The 19,631-nt window shown below is 37.2% G+C and overlaps 4 protein-coding genes across 7 annotated transcripts in view; 2 read left to right on the top strand and 2 right to left on the bottom strand.

Moving 5' to 3' along the window:
* Positions 1-4,167, top strand: part of LOC112519437 (protein DETOXIFICATION 42) — a 6,126-nt gene extending 1,959 nt beyond the window's left edge. For both annotated transcript variants that reach the window (XM_025127550.1, XM_025127549.1), the window contains exons 4-14: positions 595-789; positions 887-1,050; positions 1,148-1,283; positions 1,375-1,471; positions 2,257-2,357; positions 2,434-2,597; positions 2,669-2,740; positions 3,200-3,316; positions 3,397-3,492; positions 3,638-3,756; positions 3,904-4,167. In XM_025127550.1, the coding sequence (XP_024983318.1) occupies positions 595-789; positions 887-1,050; positions 1,148-1,283; positions 1,375-1,471; positions 2,257-2,357; positions 2,434-2,597; positions 2,669-2,740; positions 3,200-3,316; positions 3,397-3,492; positions 3,638-3,756; positions 3,904-3,952 (1,310 nt within the window). In that variant the 3' untranslated portion in view covers positions 3,953-4,167. The remainder of the gene's footprint in view (positions 1-594; positions 790-886; positions 1,051-1,147; positions 1,284-1,374; positions 1,472-2,256; positions 2,358-2,433; positions 2,598-2,668; positions 2,741-3,199; positions 3,317-3,396; positions 3,493-3,637; positions 3,757-3,903) is intronic.
* Positions 4,168-4,741: 574 nt separating this feature from the next.
* On the bottom strand, positions 4,742-7,747 carry LOC112519384 (dicarboxylate transporter 1, chloroplastic-like). Its single transcript, XM_025127464.1, has 3 exons — positions 6,626-7,747; positions 5,604-5,825; positions 4,742-5,335 (listed from the first exon to the last, which is right to left on the bottom strand). The coding sequence occupies exons 1-3, from the start codon at positions 7,742-7,744 to the stop codon at positions 4,973-4,975; spliced, it is 1,704 nt and encodes a 567-aa protein (XP_024983232.1). The 5' UTR covers positions 7,745-7,747; the 3' UTR covers positions 4,742-4,972.
* Positions 7,748-12,316: 4,569 nt separating this feature from the next.
* On the top strand, positions 12,317-13,857 carry LOC112520132 (pentatricopeptide repeat-containing protein At1g08070, chloroplastic-like). The gene has a single exon (XM_025128433.1). The coding sequence runs from the start codon at positions 12,317-12,319 to the stop codon at positions 13,847-13,849; it is 1,533 nt and encodes a 510-aa protein (XP_024984201.1). The 3' UTR covers positions 13,850-13,857.
* On the bottom strand, positions 13,855-18,527 carry LOC112519228 (polyadenylate-binding protein RBP47B'). Of its 3 annotated transcripts, XM_025127240.1 has the most exons (9): positions 18,271-18,514; positions 17,480-17,696; positions 17,210-17,377; positions 16,592-16,650; positions 16,392-16,522; positions 16,120-16,216; positions 15,619-15,780; positions 15,330-15,430; positions 13,855-14,202 (listed from the first exon to the last, which is right to left on the bottom strand). In XM_025127240.1, exons 1-9 carry the CDS (start codon positions 18,469-18,471, stop codon positions 14,112-14,114), a joined length of 1,227 nt encoding a protein of 408 aa, XP_024983008.1. In that variant the 5' UTR covers positions 18,472-18,514; the 3' UTR covers positions 13,855-14,111. The 3 variants fall into 3 exon arrangements, with proteins under 3 accessions (XP_024983008.1, XP_024983006.1, XP_024983007.1); XM_025127238.1 differs by having other exon boundaries at positions 17,210-17,696; positions 18,271-18,527; XM_025127239.1 differs by having other exon boundaries at positions 17,213-17,696; positions 18,271-18,527.
* Positions 18,528-19,631: the final 1,104 nt, after the last annotated feature.

Below are 19,631 nucleotides of genomic sequence, written 5' to 3'. Positions count from 1 at the left end.
AACTCAATGATTATTCTAATTATATTTTAGATTTTTTATATTTAAAATGAGATGTTTATTCTATATTTGATTATGTTTATCTGCAGTTAGTTACATGAATTCAGATATGGAACTTTAATAAGTTGTACAAAAAACGCACAATCTACTTGTAATCTTGAGTTTTAAGTAACATGCATTAATAAACAGTACTTTATGCATAAAAAAATGGTTTTTAAGAGTTTTTGTCAAATGCTTTATAATATAGTATAGATATATATAAGGAATGGTTCAAATATGAACATTTTCATTTTACGATAATACGAGAGCATCGATTTGCTAAAATCAATCACATGTGATGCTATATTCCATCACATATGATACATACATGTTCTAAATCAGAGACGCGGATAACCTTTCACACGACCTAGGTTGCAGGTCAAATCGACTATACGCCTTTAGGCCCTTTCACGTGTATTATCACATGTGATAAATGTGTTCTTGATGTGATACTAGATTAAAGACGTTGAACATTATAGATGTATTTTAATTAATGTAATAGTTAATTTATAATAAAAAGTTTAAAGATTTTGTTAACTCGAGTGATAATTTTTTTAGGTGCGGTTGAACTAGCTGCCGTTGGAGTTTCGATAGCCGTGTTCAACCAAGTATCAAGAATCGCAATATTTCCTCTTGTAAGTGTTACGACCTCTTTCGTGGCAGAGGAAGATGCCACCTCAGACTGTATGGAAATGCAGGGGATCGATACACACAGCGAAAATAAAAAGTTGTTGCAACACAAAATTATAAGTAGTATGTTATGTTTATGAAAGCTCATTTTTTATTGCCTTTCGATATTTCGCTACTATCGAATTCTTGATCTCATGGCATCGTGTTTTCGTACATGTAGAGATCGAGTCACTTGACACAAAGTCACTTGTTGCCAACCACGAGAAGAAGAGGATTCCATCTGCCTCGTCTGCTTTAGTCATTGGGGGCATTTTAGGGTTTTTGCAAGCGGCATTTCTAATAATCGGAGCAAAACCCGTGTTGGGTTTTATGGGGATCAAATCTGTACGTAAAAAAAAATCCAAAATTTTTGCTTATACCAATCCCGAAGTAATATTCTTTTCGTATACGTTACGTGTATAACTTATTGTTGCATATACAGGACTCTCCTATGTTGTACCCTGCACAACAATACTTGAAGTTAAGGTCACTTGGTGCACCCGCCGTTCTACTTTCTTTGGCAATGCAAGGTGTGTTTCGTGGATTTAAAGACACGAAAACCCCTCTGTATGCCACGGGTAAGTGAAAAGACGCTATTACCCTTTATCAGACGTGTAATTCACTTATTTTCTAACTAATTCAAGTTTCGTTTTTGAATCAAATTTTAAGTGGCAGGAGATGTGACGAATATCATTTTGGACCCAATTTTTATGTTTGTTTTTGGTTTCGGGGTTAGTGGTGCGGCAATTGCTCATGTTATATCGCAGTAAGTCGACTTCAAAATTGTGATTCTTTTATGACTTTAAAGAAGTGATGCGTAACTCGTACGGTAGCTCTCGATACAAGTCTAAAGAAGGATGTTACATATTTCAATTAGGTTTTAACGAACTCTAGAAGATTCTAAAGTCTTCTGTAAGCTTCTAGATCGTGCCATATGTCCAGGGTTTAATTTTATAATCAAATAAGCCGATTTAAAGATATTAAATTGATAAAGATCGTAAATTTTGTATTCACTGTATAAATAAGTCTTGTTACAACAACTCGTTACTGCATTCCTTAATTATTTTCGTCCTAAAAAACATAAAAGTAGAATCAGAATCAATTTTTTAGGGGTGTTCAAAAAAACTGTTAAACCGCTTAAACCGGCCGAACCAAGTCAAACCGGACCATTTTTAATGGTTTGAGCGGTTTGGAAAATAGTAAAACCGGGAGGTCCGGTCCGGTCTGAAACTTTTTTTCGGCGGTTTGGACCAAACCGACCGCCAAATATATATATATATATATATATATATATATATGACTCAAATATATCACTGAGCATAACATAAAACCTAACATCTAACATAGTCAAAATGGATATTTAATCTAAAATTATTAATTATATATGTTTTTTAAGTTTAATATTTAAAGTCCATTAAAGGCCCAAACCGTCTAAACCGGTCAGACCAGACCGTCTTTTCATGGTATGGTTTGACCGGTCTAGGCATTTGATGTCAAACCGCTCGATTGTTCTTATTTCTTTAAGAAGTTTATCCGACACTTGTGTACTAGGTACCTGATTTCAGCAATACTTTTTTGGAGATTAATAGAAAAGATCGATCTCGTAGCACCTAATTCTAAGCATCTTCAATTCGGTCGATTTCTCAAGAACGGTGAGGCTTAGAACCAATCTTCGTAGATCGGTTTATATGTTTTAAATCAAATATTTTTCATTTATTTTCTCAACAGGTTTTCTGTTGTTAATGAGGGTTATGGCTGTAACGTTCTGTGTAACACTGGCCGCATCGATGGCGGCGAGACAAGGGTCGACCACGATGGCTGCATTTCAAGTTTGCTTGCAAGTTTGGCTCGCAACTTCACTTTTAGCCGATGGTCTGGCCGTTGCTGGACAGGTTTGCAATTAACCGTCTTGCCATTTTAAGCTCAACGTTTTATATGATTTGTGATGCTTAAATCTCTGAAGGCTATACTTGCAAGTGCGTTTGCGAAAATGGACTACGAGAAGGTCACTGCAACTGCTTCGAGGGTGTTGCAGGTACACGCTACAAGAAAAATGACATTAGCCATAGATAGGGGGTGTTTGAGATTGCTTATTTTAGGTGTTTTTTTGACTTACTTCAGTTTGGCACCGGCTAAATGCTAGTGTTTAGATGATGAAAAATAAAACTGCTTATACCGGTGCAAAACCGGTGATAAGCAGTTTTTGATAAGTTAATCCTTCTTGACTTATGAAAAATAACTTATTACTAGTTTACCATTTTAACCATGTTTTATTAATGCCTGTTAATTATTAATCTTATTGATATAAATTATTAATCTTATTGATATAAATTTTTGTCAAAGAAATTATTGTAAATGATTTTTTTGGATTCGTTAACCTATTTAGTGACAGATATGTGGAATTAATGAGGTTTTACGTCGTTGCAAATGACAAACTTTCGATATTTTTATGCGTTTTACTTAAAATATATGACGATACAAATTGGTAATGCAGTTAGGTCTGCTTCTCGGGGTTGCGTTGGCTATTCTTTTAGGGGTCGGGTTACAACTTGGAGCAAGATTGTTTACCAAAGACACCGGTGTGCTCCATCTCATTAGCATTGGCATCCCGGTATTCTTGTCTCAATAAAAACCATCTTTTGCTACTCTCGGAAGCCAGCTAACGATGCAATTCCTTTTTTGGTGTATCAGTTTGTTGCGGCAACTCAACCAATCAATGCGTTAGCATTTGTTTTCGATGGTGTTAACTTTGGAGCATCTGATTTTGCGTATGCCGCGTATTCTATGGTATGCTCATTGTGTTTCTTGGCCTTTTCTATCCATTTTCGGTTTATGGGTCCCAGTATTGAGATGGGAGCTGCAAAATGAATAAAGACAAATAAGACTGATGATATTGATTTTGGCTATCTGCTTTTTAAATTTTGGATCACAGGTTTTGGTTGCTATAATTAGTGTTCTGGCGTTGTTTGTGGCATGTAGCCATGGATTCGTTGGGCTCTGGGTTGCTCTTACTCTTTATATGAGCATGAGAGCATTTGCAGGGTTTTGGAGGTATTTTTTTTTTCTCGTCATGAATAATGTTAATCCAAAAGACAAGGTCTACACGAGATATATATAGAGAACGTCACTCTCTTGTTATCACACGTCTTTTTTTGTATTCTACGAGCATCTTGAAGTATTTTTCTCTTGTTTTTGCAGAATAGGGACAAGAACCGGACCATGGTGCTTTCTCAAGGGTACAATGTAGGTATAGATGGTTGGAGCCATTTCAGATTACTTTCCAAAATGCTATTTTTAGATAGAAGAACTGTTTCAACGTGTATTGAGGACAAAAAAACAGTAACTGATTCATGCTATGAAGACGGTACGATATAGATTTGTGTGGATGTGCAATTATAGCATTTGTAGTAGCAAAATTTATGTAAAACCATTTAAAAAGAAGCATAAATACAAAAAGAGTAACTCACATGTTTCGTCTTTGTGGTTATATGTTTTTAACGGTCCTTGTCCTTTTTTTGAAAATTCAACAGATCGTTTCCCTGGTTGCATTTGTACAACGAGCTAGTTCCTTGATGCAACCACGGAGATCCAAGTCGTTGATTTATTCAAGAGCCAAACTCAGTAACAAACTGCAACCACAAGGACCCAATTCATTAAAAAATGCAACGACTCGCAACCACAAGGATATGATTCGTTAAACTATCAAAAAATGGACGAGAACCATTAAGAACATCTATGTCCCTATGGATTGATGTTTTTAACATATGCTCGTCCCTAATTTAAGTAATTAATGAGCTAAGTCCATGTGGTTGTATTTTCTAATAAGCTAGGTCCTTAATGCTACCATAAGTACCCGACTCGCTAATTTATTTATTTAAGGACCTTGCTCGTTAAGAAACTACAACCACAAAGGCTTCACTCGTTAGAAAAAAAGCAACCACAGGGACCTAGCTTGTTAAAAAATGAAACCACATAGGCACATTACGTTAGTTTTTAAAAATAAAGATAGAATCCGTTGAGAACACGAAACTACAGGGACTAAAAATGTAATTCACTCTATAGAAAAGTTTAATACAAATTCCAACTTCAAATATAAATTGGCCTCATGACCTGTATACCATGCCATCTTAACCTACACAACCTTCCAACAAATACAAAAATTATTTGCAAGAACCCTTGCAAAAAAAATCTTGAAACCAGATGCAAAGGATTTGGTTAAACACCACACTAGAAGTCAGAAATTTTCTGAATTTTGTAGCAAATTGGTCTACCACAAGCCAATGAACTTCCACCAGACTCCTCCAACTCCAAGCCAGATGATAATATTGACCACAGAGATGATGAACCCATAGCCCCACCATTTAGCCAGAGGGACATAGTTTGCTCCATAGAACACAGGGGCTGACCCAATTCCATAGTGGGTTAGACCACCCATGAGGTTGGAGAGGAATGCAAGCACCATGGCTCCCAATAGAGGTGGTGTGCCAAGGGCACTGGCAACCGACAAGAAGGCGGTAAACATGGCACCAATGTGAGCAGCGCCGCTTGCGAAAAAGTAGTGGGAATAGAAGTACAGAAGAACAAGAATGCCGAAAGATGCTTGCCATTGAAGACCTAATCCGCCAACAAACTGCACGAAAAACCCAAAGTTCATTATAATTCAAACACATTCGTATTTTGGTTATATATGTTAACCGACATGGGACTCCAACACGCCCCATCCAACAGAAGCTAGACGAGCACAGATATGTGGAATCCCATTTGATTACTCTCCAAAAGAGCCTTTAAGGAAAGATATATGGAGGATAATAAGCCCTTTTAGAGAGGGGATTCCTAAGTATTTATAGGTTTGATGGTACGAACACATGATGAAAACAATAAGAAATGAAGGAGCAGACCTTGACAACAGTTTGACTAAACCACGAGATGAGACCATATTTGTTAAGGTAGCCAGCCATTGCAATGAGTGCAGCAAACCATGTAAGGGTATCCCACGCGACAGATTCACCTAAGCATTCCTTCCATGTTACGACTCCAGTAATAAGAAGAACAGACAGTCCGAGAATAGCAGCTGTTACGGCATCAATATTCAGCATCCCTCCAAATATCCACAAGCCAACCTGATTCCAGGATCAAATCAGAAGGTCAAAGATTTATTATCAGTAATACAGTTATTTACTCATTTTGTTCAAAAGTAGGATTTCGGATAACTATTGGTTTCAAGCAGGTGACAGACTTTTTGTAGCAAAACTTGATGAATGGATAGGTCAGATGAATTGGACTATTAGCGTTGGGTCTCTTTCCAAGATAATTGATTCAGAAGGGCCACCAGAAATGCAAAAAAAAAAATCTCATCTTTTGCATATCCTAACTTGAAAGTAGATTATTGGACATATTTTCAAGAAACATATTTCTTGAGACACTTTCTTCTGTGATAAGCAATATCAAGTTAAGGCAAAAAACCTCAAAAAATCTATCCCTGTTGAAGCTCAAACTATGTAGTTTACTCTATGATGTATGACAGTTATACGTCGAAGCTTCAAGCAAGAACAATTTGATTTTGATCTGCAGGTAATCGGTAAAATCAGCTACTTATTATGTTCTGTTTTCCAATTTCAACTTTTAAGACCATTATCATACCACATAGAACCCACCTCAAAAGATGCTAAACAATGAGAAATTGCACCAGTGTTCGTTGAACCACAACATGAACAAATCATCTTATATGTTATGAGCTAACATTCACATTTATGTATCCAGTTCTAAGATTAAACAATACAAAATCCCTGGTGAAAAGTGGGAATCAATTCTGTAAACTATGTGTTCTACCATACCATAAAAGCTAGAGATTTAGCAATATAACAAGAACTATATGTGAAATGAAGTATTTTAACTATAAATGGGTTATGAATCACCATACCGTAAGAAGCAGAGTTCCTGCCATGATGATTTCGTTCTTTGTCATAGGCCCCATTTTCTCCAATCTCTCTTTCGCAAGCTTAGGCGCATCAGGGCTACTCTTCACCGATGGGGGATAAATTATATACAAAACAAGTGGAACTACAATCAACGAAATAATTCCAGGCACGATTGCAGCCCTAGCCCAATCGGTCCACCCAATCGTCTGCTGTATGGTATTAAACGTCAAATTAGCACTCAAGGGATTGGCAGCCATAGCTGTCAAGAACATAGATGAGCTAATAACCGACGTCTGAAAACAGGTTAACATCAACCACGACCCTAACTTATGTTCAGTTCCATCACCTACATTACTACCACAAGCAACGCATAGAGATTTGACCAAGGGCAAGAAAATTCCGCCGGCTCTTGCGGAAACCGAAGGAATGGCTGGTGCTAACAAAGCCTCACTGAAAACCAAACTATATCCAAGCCCTAACGATGAGCTACCAAATAAGGCCACAAATTGGTAAGCGATTCTGTTTCCTAATCCCGTTTTAATAAATCCTCTGGCGAAGAAGAAGGCAAGAGCAATTAACCAAGGGATCGGATCGCCAAAAGCCGAAAATGCAGCTGCAAATGTTAGTGTCTTGGTGAGAACACACGCACCTAGTCCCATTAACGCGACAGCTCCGAGTGGGAGAGGCTGTGTGATGATTCCGACGATGGTTGCCAGAAATATCGAAAGCAATTGCCAGGCGTTTCTAGAAACTCCTTCTGGTACAGGAACGAACCAGAGGATAACACCGGTAGCGATTGAAGCAAGCAGAGGCTTCATCGCCGCTCCTTGCCATGGCACCGGCGCCGGAGCAGGATCCTGTTGAGCCGGAGCCGGAGCCGGAGCTGCAGCTGCGGATGCTTTTATAGTGAAATTGAGGTTCCTATTCGGTGATTTGAGCTTGAGTAATGGCAAGCGAGATGCGAGAGTATGAGTGTATGAAGAAGACGACCGGAGGTGGCGTAGAGCGTTCGATCTGTGGAGATTTAACGGCGGAGATTGTTTGGAAGACAGACGTGGGTTGGAGATGGGGAGTGACCGGAACGCTAGGTTGACGGAGGCTGTGAGAGCTACCGACGCCATCGTTAGAAGTAAACGATGGCGTTTGACGGCGGAATCCGGGATGTGATTCTGTGTGGTGGGCAGCGGAGAAATCGAAGCTAAAATAAAGACTTGATTTTAATCCAACGTCTCAGAATCCATCATAAGTTGGCGTCGTTTTGTCCGTTGAATCATTTTGCGATTTCCGTCGCTGTGATTGAAGCTAACATGAGCCGGGATCGACAGGCGATTGCGATACGACACGTGGAGAAAAGTTATTGGATGGTAAGTAGATGGAGAAAAGGTTGAGGAAGGGGATTGGGAGTCAGAAGCTGGTTCAGTGAGTCCTGACCACTGAAATGCACGTGCTTCCTTTCTATGTGGTTTCATTTACAATTTTATTTATTAAAAAAATCCAAATAAATAACATATTTATACAATTTTTGACGAAAATTAATAGATTTAACCTTTAAATAGTTATGTATACTTTGGTAATTTCCCTTTGTTTTATTAGAGTGTATGGTATATAGTACAAGGTTAGTTTGGTAATTTTCACCTAGAGATGGCAACAGGGTCGAGGGATCGCAATCCCTATCAGGGTAATAAAAATGTATTCTCATCCCATTGGTGGAACGGGGATCCCTGTCGGAGAACCAGAGATTTTTCCCCGTCTATACAATTTTAATTTTTTTACGTAATGTTTTTATATATTATGTATATAAATGTCAATTTTATGTTTAAACGACATATAATGCTAAAGTATTAATTACCCAAATTTGAATTGTTGCATTTATATAAGGGTAACGTAAAAAACTTAGTTCAAACACAAATATATTAATTACAATACTTAATAATTGAAATTTTATATAATCACGTCGTTATATCAGCAAAAAAATTCGTAACTAACCAAATAAATAATGTAAATTTTTACATGTTTTCATCAGGGAAGATTGATTATATTTATAAGTTCTTTATAAGGGTTGAGTTCCAGTGAAAAGAAAAATTAAGGTAAGAAGCGTAAAAAGGGATCTCCACCCTTGGATGCATATTAGGATGAGATGCACCGAGATGCATCAGATCAAATCCCCACATCAAGTGTGATTCATGGTAGGTTTGAAATTAAAGGTGATCAGGGGTCGAAATCATTTCTTACGTTTTTCATCTTAACTCTTATTCTCACATGATTATTCGTCTTATCTATACTCTTTGAGTTTATTACTATATTATTATACTTAGTGTATATGAGTTGGGTTAAAGCGAAAAGGAAAACTAAGGTGAGAAGCGCAAGAATGGAACTGCACCCTAAAATACATATTAGGATGAGATGCTCCGAAATGCACCTGATCAATCCCTGTATCAAACACGATTCATGAGTGAGTTTGAAATTAAAGATGATCAAGGGTCTAACTCATTCTTATGATTTTTCTCACACAATCTTTCGCCTAATGTGTGTATGTGTGTGTGTGTGTATATATATAGTATTAATACTTGGGGTCAGGTTCATGGCTGAGGATGAAAGGTATCCCCATCCCCGATATATAAATTCGGGGATTTCCCGGTCAAACCGGGATCAGGTATCAGGTTCTTATCGAATGCGGGGGTTTTATGCCATATCCCTATTTTTATCTGTCACGTTTAGTTTTATTTTATTATATCCGTGTGCATTATACTAATATTGTTAAATAACCAATCGCCATCGTGAAATAATAGTTGCATCGGATGAGGGCTTTGAATAGCCCCTAAATCGGCCAAAAAGCCTTTCGCTCGCATCAAAGGTTGTGAAAGACTTCGTTTTGCTTGCAAACAAGATTTGCAAATTACAATAAACGATGGATGCCCAAGAATTTAATTCAACCTTACTCTTTTTGTCTTATTATTTGAAAAAAGAGTGTCATATACACCACATAACATGCAACACTTGTTTCTTTCTTATCCCGTTCATGATTGCATTCGACATTTTTCTATTATTTTTATAAAATTCTGATAAATCTGATATTCTTATTTTGACTGGTTTATAAGATTCATGTAAAACTTTACATGAATTAAGGGACTGTTTATCAATCGCTTATTGTGTGTGCACATGATAAAGACTGGAAATCTTATTGATAAGAGGCATAGTAAGGATTGAAATCTTACTTGGTAAGTGAGGGTGAAAATACTTATCGAATAAGAGACGCTTACCAACAATCCATTTTCATAGACAATAATATTAGGTAATAAGGTAAGTGAAGGTGATGACTCTTATTTTGCAAGTGCTTGCATAAACCATGTTTCGTAATCACAGATTATTTCAATGTAAAATCACATTTGCTTTAGTTCTTATTTCGAAAATGATGCTTTTCCCCTTTAATTAATGTAACAAACATTAAAACTTTGTTTTCCCTGTTTTACATTCAACTTTAACTGGTAACCAGCAAATCTTGTAATTACTGATTATATGTGAAGTTATATTGTAATTCTTGATTACGTGATAAACAATGTTGTAACGAATACAACTGATGTTACATAGGTTGAAAACATCATTTATCATGTTAAGTGGTATAAAAAAGAATTAAATGTTTGTTATATTTAAAGTTCAAAAAGGCGTGAGGCGAGGCGTGGGTTAGCGGCGAAGTCAAGCCTCAAGCCTTACATGCCATGACGAGGGCGAGACATTTTTCAAGGCGGGAAATTTATGTCATATATAGAATTATATATATAGATATATGTTTTATGTATATTATCTAATCAGATAATAATATTTAAAAATCGTACATTCATATTAGAAGAAGAAAAATCATATAGATTATTATTATAAAAATAGGTTTTTGATTTAATATTTAAAACAGAACTTACAAAGATAATTTCACAATTTTATTTTAACCATGAGTCTGTAACGTTTAAGAATTTTGTGAAACTGTGAGTAATATGATTAATTAGATCTATAAAAATGTAAATCTAAAGTTAAAAGTGTAAAAACACAAAAGATAAAAAATAAATAAATAAAATTTGGAAAAAAATCACGTGTTACAAAAAACGAGCACCACAACGCACCTCAAGACGTCATGGCGTGAGCCACGCCTTAAAAAGAAACGTCATGAGTTATTTCATAAAAGCGGAGACGCGTCTTGTACCATATCGCGCCTTTTTGAACACTGGTTATATTAAATATAAACAAAAAAAAACTTCATTACATTTTGATATATTTAATCATTATATAGATGAGGGATCATGTGAGAATAAGAGTTATGGTGAAAATAGTGAGAACACATCTGAGCCTTTGGATGAGTTTAGTTTTTAATCTAACTTAATTTTTTTCAATTACTTTCAGTATCTTCAACTACATTCATCTACCTTTATTTTCAAATTTATCTTCATTTTTAAATCATTTTCACGAACTTTTACATATTTTTAATCACTTATACACACATGAATTTGTTAAACTTTCTGTCATGATGACAACAAAAAAGTAAATAAAGGTAGTCAAATGTAGATGAAAGTATATATGAAGGTTTCTTCTCACCTTCTAATCATAAATTTTATTCTTACAGGAACTCAATCCTATATTTTGGAGCATGTTTTTTCACATAATAGTTTGGGTACCCGCACAATACACGGGATGTCAAGTTTTTTTTTTTTGTAAATCAAGAGTAGGAAGTTTATGCTCATTATAAACTCTAAATTTTATAAGGGATATAAAACAAATTAAACAAATAACTATAAGATGCAAAAAGTAAGTTCTAAAAATAATTCACTATATATTTATGCTATTTAATAACATGATTAAGTCCAAAAATATTTAATTTTGAGCCCATTTTGAAAATATTGATGAGACGATTATAAGTAGGGGCGGACTTACTATGTAAAAAGTGGGGGGAAGGGCCCCCATTAAGAAAAAATAAAGAAAATGAATTTTTCTAGGTTAAAAGTTATCGTTTTTACTTTCTATTATGGTTCTCCTCAGTAATTTCTCGTTAGGGCCCCCACCAACTAAAGAAAGTATCGAAATCAATCAAAAAATTGAAAAAGTCCCTCAAAATCGATAAAAAAAACCCTTAAAAAATCCCTCAAAATAATCCAAAAAACTTCAAAAATATATTGGAATGGTGGAATTAGGCTAAAAACACATCGGACGACTTTGTAGGCGTTTAAGCTACCTTAAAAGTGCCCTTGCTAGACCAAAATTATGGGTTCGCCACTTATTATAAAGGTTTAATTTGTAAAAGAAGAAACGTAAGAATATATTTAATCATCATCCATGTTTATTAATATAATATAGATTATAACTAATTTGGCAAGAGACAAAAATGAAGTTTTATGAAAACATACAAATCATTAAAACGATGATGTTATTGTTGGATGAGGGCCACGAATATAACGATATACCAATTCAATCTATGGTTATAAATAAGAGTGTTTATGGGTTGGATTGATTGGATTGAAGACATTTGAATAACCCAACCCAATACTTATGGTTTGAAAATTAAAGTATAAATATAAATATAAAAATAAAAATAAATTTTATTTTTAAAAATTGATGCATCAAGAATTGTATTCGTTTATCATCCTTTAGAATATTGTATAGACATTCATTCCAAAATCTTGTGAATACTTGTAGTGATATAATCATCAAACATGCCAAAAAAGCCACTTCTTCATGTTCTTTCTTCCAAGCAAGTCGCCCAAATCAAAGCCCATGTTCTTAAATCTTCAAGACCACATGAACTCAATGAACTTCTTGATTCATTCGTGAAATCACACACCCCACAACATGCTTTTGTTCTCTACAATCAAATGCTCCAAAACCCAAATACCCACAACCATTTTAGCTTCAATTATGCACTCAAAGCCTGTTGCTTGACGAATTCCTTCAATAAAGGTCGAGAAATCCATGCCCGTGTAGTAAAATCCGGTCATCTTGCTCATACTTATATCCAGAATTCGTTCGTCCATTTCTATGTTATTCGGAACGATATCGTTTACGCTAATAGGGTTTTTCGTACAATTGCTTATCCTAATGTGGTTTCATGGACTTCGATCATTTCTGGGTTTTCGAAATGTGGGTTTGTTGATGATGCCGTTGCTATGTTTTCTTTGATGGATGTAGATCCTAATGCTAATACCCTTGTTAGTGTTTTATCTGCTTGTTCAAGTGTAAGATCGTTGAAGCTTGGGAAATCTGTTCATTGCTATGGATTGAAGAGTTTCGATCAAGGAAATGTAATATTTGATAATGCATTATTGCATTTTTATGTAAAAGTCGGGGATTTGGAGAATGCCCAACGCCTGTTCGATGAAATGCCTAAGAGAGATGTGGTTTCTTGGAGCACAATGGTGGGTGGTTTTGTGGAATGGGGTTTTTGTGAAACAGCAATTAATGTTTTCAACGAGATGGTGAAAGGAGGAGAAGTTAACCCGAATGTGGCCACCATAGTCAATCTCTTGGCCGCGTGTGCTTCACTCGGGTCGTTGAGTTTGTGCGAGTGGGTGCACTCTTATGTTCATGGAAGACACGATATACCAGTCGACGGAAACATAGGTAACGCTTTGGTTAACTCGTATGTCAAATGCGGCAACATCAGTAAGGCAATTCGCGTTTTCAAAACACTTAGATTAAAGGATAAAGTCTCTTGGAGCACCATGATTAGTGGGGTTGCGATGAACGGCCTTGGCCATCACGCTTTACCACTCTTCAGTCTCATGTTGGTTAACGGGGTTGCACCAGATGATGTTACGTTTATCGGTTTGTTAACCGCATGCAGTCATGCTGGGCTAGTTGATGAAGGGTTGATGGTGTTCAAGGCCATGGTTAATGCATATGGCATCACACCTCACAAACAGCATTATGGTTGTGTCGTGGACTTATATGCACGAGGCGGACGCTTCAGAGAAGCAGAGGATTTCATTAGGGGTATGGTTGTAGAACCAGATGCCCCGGTTTGGGGTGCGTTGGTTAGTGGTTGTAGGGTTCATGGGAATGAAGTTATACTTAAGCGGGTTGGTCAGGCGGTTGTAGATAGAGGTGCGAGTGGTGGAACCTTGGCTTCGGTGTCAAATAGTTATGCAGGTTCGAGTAGATGGGATGAGTCGATTGAGATTCGAAAGACAATTGGTTGTTTAGGCTTGAAAAAGATGGCTGGTTGTAGCTGGATTGAGCTTGATGAATGAGATAAGTAAAGATCTGATTGCAATTTTCATTCATGAGGATAATTAGAAATGTAGCATACAAGTTGCACGTTATCGAAATCAATAGCACGTCAAACAAACCACCAACATACATCAATAGAAGTCTCGGCTTGATACAATTGCCAAGCACTCTGTAAATGAGCAAAAAGCTTCGTTTTTCTTCTGTGAAAGGATGGTTCGGAATCATATTAGTTTAGTGTGGTATGCTTTGATCTTCAGCATTACCCTGTCGGGTATCGGGTAGTTATGCATGTATTGAGAAAGGCGACGTTTTCTGCCACAATGGACGCCCCAAGATTGCACTTCCATGTATAGCAACATATGCAGAATTTAACCTACAACATAACAAGCAACCATCATTCTCATACATCAAACTAGAACTTGATGTTAAAAGCAGTGAAAATACAATCAGGGTCTTAGTGTCTCTTTGTTAGTAGCTTAATGGGACTCACCACTTATTCAGTTTGCTATACATGATTATTTGATAGTGGTTTAATGATATTAGAAGGTGGCTTATTCAATAAGGCCGTTTACCAAATGCTTAACCGGGTAAGCGCTTTAACGGTAAAATTCAACATTATCGCTTACCGGATAAAATTTTATTTCACCAAAATTGTATTTTATGCAACAATTTATCCGGTAAGCGCTAACCGTGGTAAGAGTTGTCGCCCTCACTTATCGGGTAAGACTTTCGCTCGTACCGCGTAAGATTCTCGGTCCTTGTCAAGTTCATCCAGTAAGGTAAAGTGCTTTGGTAAGCTAAGTTTTTTCCAAACCACCCCCTTCCAATTAAATAGCAAGCTCCTTCCATCTATAGAAAGAGCCCTCTAAAACAAAAACCTTTCCAATCCATAGACAACTTTATCCATACAGGATTTTATGGAAAACCAACCAAACAGCCCCTTGGTCTCTAATAATACTTGGTGTTGATACGACAAGACATGACTGGCAAGAGCGAGGTGGGAGGGTGAAAGAATTGCAAAAGATTTTAATTTGACATGGGTAGTTTGGTAATTTACCTATCTTTTCCACATCTCCCTAATTTTTGTTCGACCTATTTTGGTAGGGCAAAAAATTGCAATTTTGTCCCACTCAAATCTGAGTCTCGGTCTCAAGAAGTTTATTTTGTTCTGTCCCACATACCAAAAGCACTCCATCATGGAAATTTATTGCAAGTTTGCTACGCATAATGAATGCACAGACATCTTAAGAGCATTCAAGTCATTTTGATCTAAAATATCTTAAACCATTCATTGTGCAATTACTTTTCTAGCTTTACTGCACATCATCTTAATATCGTCGCCTCAACAAGAGTCATTTTGTCAACATATCACACATCACAAAGTTTAAATACTTGCAAATATGTGTGGATTCATATTCATATGGTTCCTAGTAGTAGCTTGGGCTTGCATGTCGCCATGCCTTTTGATATAATAACAAAGATGAGAAACGGAAAACTCACTTGTCAACATCTGGTGTGGCCAAGGGGTCATATATTTCCTCCCTTTGTTCCAATGGTGGTGCAACACCTGTCACTCCCCCCATATCCTGACCACCTTCACCCTGAAAATCAACCACAAGTTCGATCTCAGATCTAATAAATATCATACACAACCATATAAAGGAGTAACATTACTGGTTGCTTGTTCCAAGGATTCACCATACTGATCACTTCATGTATAAGTTATATTCAGGTTTTCAGATTCAATTAGAAAAATGCAATGAAAAATAACAATAGGGAAACATCTTGCCTGTTGGGGATACTGCATATAACCACCATACGCACCATAAGCATACAAGGACGGATCTTGAGTTGCTCCATAAGCATAAGCATCGTAACCTTGTCCATAACCATAGTATGCGCTGCCCCATTGATTTGGATCTGCCTGTGGATTCCAGACTCCAGATGGATCCTGCAGTATAAGTCCAGATATTGTTCAAGGCACACACACACACGTGTGTACATATATATATATATATATATATAGAGAGAGAGAGAGAGAGAGAGAGAGAATGCTACAATCTGAAAAATCTAGCACTCTGAGCCGCCTTATGTTACCATTTTAGTGGTAAAAGAAACGCTCGAAAGCAGATCATGATAGACGACAATTTCAGTTAACTTGCATCTTGACCTTGAGCTATAAAATTCTAAGCTTGTATACCATGATAAACCTTGTACTACTTTTTGCTGAAAAGGGCTATTTATATTGCATATCATACAATTATCAGGGAAAGAACTGCCAAAAGTTCACCTGTTTAGCAGTTGTGCTCTTGCCCCAAGAAAGGTGGACTACAAGTTGACCAATCTGGCTTCCATGCATCCTTTGAATTGCTTCTTCAGCAGATGTCCTGCATAGCACACAATCAGCAATATGGACAGACCACCTTACTAAAGATCATGAAGATACAGTTTCACTTGAATGCAAAAAGACAGCCATAAGTACGCATATGAGAGATGTGGAAAAGCAATCAGCTTATAACAGTTCCCTACAATTGTGAAGTTTTTATCACATTAAACACAGACCTAGCTGTAAACTGCACAAACCCACATCCCTTGGCTGCAGGGATCTTGACATAGACTATTTCTCCAAACTGCAAGAAGATCTGCCTCAGTTCCTCCTCTGTAACAACAGGGTCAAGATTGCCGATATAAATCTGCAATACGAAAAAATAGCAAATAAGAAGCATGGATACAATGCCTATTATTAAAAAACCACGACTTACTGTGGTATTTGTTATATCATTGTCCACAGGAATTGTAGGCACTGGAGCTGTATATAAGCCTGCCAAAGGATACAACAAGAAAAAGTCTTTATTAAGCCACACAAAACAAACAAGTATCAACACTGTTGCTCTCTAATCATCATCTCCAACCCAAATTTTGGGAAAACTATCATCCATGAAATCATCATGGAGATATAGAGTATAACGGCAAAACTCACACTCCTAGACATATGGTTCATGCTTTCCTAGGCACCTCATTCTCTTTTTTTTTTAAAGTATATAATATTTATATATGGAAAAATATTCACACTCCTCATCTTCAGTGAGGTTTGAAACCTTGACCTCCAAGAAGGTTGAGTTGCAGGGTACAGGTGGCCAGCTGGGTGTCAAGAAGGTTGGGTTACAGCGTACAGGCCAGTAGCCCTTTGGTTCATTCTCTTTCTTTCATGCAATTTTATTGTAACGTATGATATAAGGGATTCAAACTATGAAGGAAAGGGACTTAAAACCTTCTGTGGGAATCCATTACATAAAGAAGCATATATTCTATCAGATCCTTTACAACATTCATAGGACTCAATGATCCAAGAGTTCTGGCAGGTTTTGAAGAAAATATACCACCTTTCGGTGCCACATATTGCTGTTGGAAGACTGTGGTCTTCTTTGGCGTAGCTGCACTTATTCGCATGGGTCTAGTTGAGCAATAAATCCCGTTCATCTCAGTCATGGCCCGATTCTTTTCCATCTCGTCCGCAAATTTAACAAACCCATACCCCTTTGAGCGTCCTGTGTTGGGATCAGTCACAACCTTGGCTCCTCTAACCGATGGATATTGAGTCCGAAAGGTTTCTTGCAATAAATGATCAGTAACATCAGGTGCTAAATCACCTACAAAAATAGAATGCTCAGGCCCAGCATCAGGTCGTCTTTCTCCAATGCCAGAAGATGCCCAATTCAACCTAAAAGTTAATTCGGTTCCTGGAATTTGTGTTCCATTGTACGATTGCAAAACCCTTTCTGCTGTACCATGTGAAGCAAACTCCACAAATCCATAACCTTCTGGAAGGCCAGTTGCCTTGTTCCGTATTACTTTTATCGAAAGCACCTGCAAGTGAAACATAACAACATATGATAGATGTCGTAATCGGTGAATACTGTAAAACTGGTCATGAATGAACAGATTCCTTTCAGGATGCAACTTATTTTCGAAACAAGCTTACAAAATTTTGGATTAAAAAAGTTTTCAACCTGTGCAATTCTCAGTGGGAACTACATGTTAGGATTGGCGATACTCCCTCAGAAAAGCTAGATTTGACATGAAAACCTAATTCCTCCGGAATTCAAGTTGATCTGGTTTTTGTTACAAAGACACAAACAACAATTATCAAATTTCAATACTAATTATGAGGTCAATCATCGACTTCTCTAAAACAAAATTAGAATCAAAATCAAAATTAAAGTCGAACAGTAGCCCCATCGATTCCCAAAATCAAGTTGTTGCACCTTCTTTGCAATGGAGGGGTCTCAAAATTTAACGTTTCGGAACTTCAATAGTTTCGGTATCGTGTAGCCCTTTGTGAAGCTATGCCTGTGGGAAACCCTAAATGCCATAACAGACGTAAACATAAGCAGGAATTGACAAAGGTTTTGTGTGTTGGAGAGATGTAAGAAGTAAAGACCTCGTTAGTGGCGGCGAACCAGGAATGAAGGTAGGATTCGTCGGCCCAGTAGGGTAAATCGCCAATCCATAGGGTACGAACTTCTTCGTGAGAGGAAGGCTGGTGGTAGGGTTGCGGTGGAGGCGGCGGTGCTGCGTAAGCAAATTGTGGCTGTGGCTGTGCGCTCATCATCCATTGTTGTTGCCCACCTTGTGCTTCCATCTTCTTCTTCTCTCTCCGTGGGTGTGTTTTGAATGTGAATCCCTCTACCCCCTTGCAGTTTCGTTTGTGTTTTGTTGCCAAACCTTGTGCTTCTATATTTTTATTATTATATTGGTGCAATATAATTAGATATATCTTAATATTAATGTTTACTTTATTTTTTTATTTTTGTGATGTTATAATACAATTTTATATGGTTTAAAAAAAAGGATAATATTTTTACGTTCGAATAAAATATAAATTTGAACATTTCATAAAAATTATATATATATATATATATATATATTAGTATCAAATTAATCCAAAAACCTACTACTCTTATGGTAACAAAAACAAGACAAATGTACATTTAAGCTTGTTTTCAATTCATTGACTAAACTAAGCCAAGGGTAGACCACCGGACCTTGGTTGTAGTCAGTCTCACGGTGTGCCTGACTAGCGAGTCTGCTGTCTCCACGGTTTTCCCTTTTTCGGGAGAAATGGGGCCACCCTAGCCCATTGAGTGTTTTACCTCGGGCCATCGACATCATACGCTCTATTGAAATAGATTTTGTGGAAAACCAGTTAGGATCAATGGGCATAGTTATTCGATCGACCACTAGGGAAAGGGCTAAACCTCTTCTCTCCTTTGGTCCCCTCTCTTTGTCAATAGAATGACAAGAAAGAAGAAAAGGGCCATGATCCTATATTTGTTTTCGCCCTGCTCTAATGATGTGTTCCTTGCTCGCGAAGCTACATACCGGAAAAGGAAAAGGATCGTGTTGCACTTCGAGTTGATAAAGGATAGCCCGTTAGGGACTACTTGGCTTGTTAGCGAGAAAGCGCATAAAAGAATGCCATTTATCAATCGATAAAATAGGCTCAAGTACATTAGTCTGTAACTGCCATTTTGACTAAGTGGGTCCCGACTCCCGAGAGATCACTACTCTGTTGACTCTCAACAGCGAACAAAGGTGAAACAACAGCTCTCGACTGCCCAACCCTTTGCCTCATGAAGTATGCGTTCAATCAATGCCTCAATTTGACTACAAACAATTATATGTTCCCCTTGATTCCTACCAATATTGTGTTCAATTTGTATAGTTCCGATTAGAGGTGGCCAAAATTCGGTCCCGGGCCGGGCCTTAACCGGTCCCTACCGGGCCTAATCGCGACAAAAA

The sequence above is a fragment of the Cynara cardunculus genome (genome assembly GCF_001531365.2).
Source record: "Cynara cardunculus var. scolymus isolate 2C chromosome LG 10, CcrdV1, whole genome shotgun sequence".
In the NCBI taxonomy this organism is placed as follows: domain Eukaryota; kingdom Viridiplantae; phylum Streptophyta; class Magnoliopsida; order Asterales; family Asteraceae; genus Cynara; species Cynara cardunculus.
This window is presented reverse-complemented; position numbering and strand designations above follow the sequence as displayed.

What these genes read in the sequence shown, in the direction of transcription:
- LOC112520132 (XM_025128433.1), top strand. Translation starts at nt 12,317, where the DNA reads ATGCCAAAAAAGCCACTTCTTCATGTTCTTTCTTCCAAGCAAGTCGCC.
- LOC112519384 (XM_025127464.1), bottom strand. Translation starts at nt 7,744, where the DNA reads ATGGCGTCGGTAGCTCTCACAGCCTCCGTCAACCTAGCGTTCCGGTCA. An exon ending in CAGGAACTCTGCTTCTTACG is followed by an intron (nt 5,826 to 6,625) that starts GTATGGTGATTC and finishes TCCTGGAATCAG; the next exon opens with GTTGGCTTGTGGATATTTGG. An exon ending in TTAGTCAAACTGTTGTCAAG is followed by an intron (nt 5,336 to 5,603) that starts GTCTGCTCCTTC and finishes TTTTTCGTGCAG; the next exon opens with TTTGTTGGCGGATTAGGTCT.
- LOC112519228 (XM_025127238.1), bottom strand. Translation starts at nt 18,471, where the DNA reads ATGGAAGCACAAGGTGGGCAACAACAATGGATGATGAGCGCACAGCCA. An exon ending in ATGATATAACAAATACCACA is followed by an intron (nt 16,523 to 16,591) that starts GTAAGTCGTGGT and finishes TTCGTATTGCAG; the next exon opens with ATTTATATCGGCAATCTTGA. An exon ending in AGAGCACAACTGCTAAACAG is followed by an intron (nt 15,781 to 16,119) that starts GTGAACTTTTGG and finishes CTTATACTGCAG; the next exon opens with GATCCATCTGGAGTCTGGAA.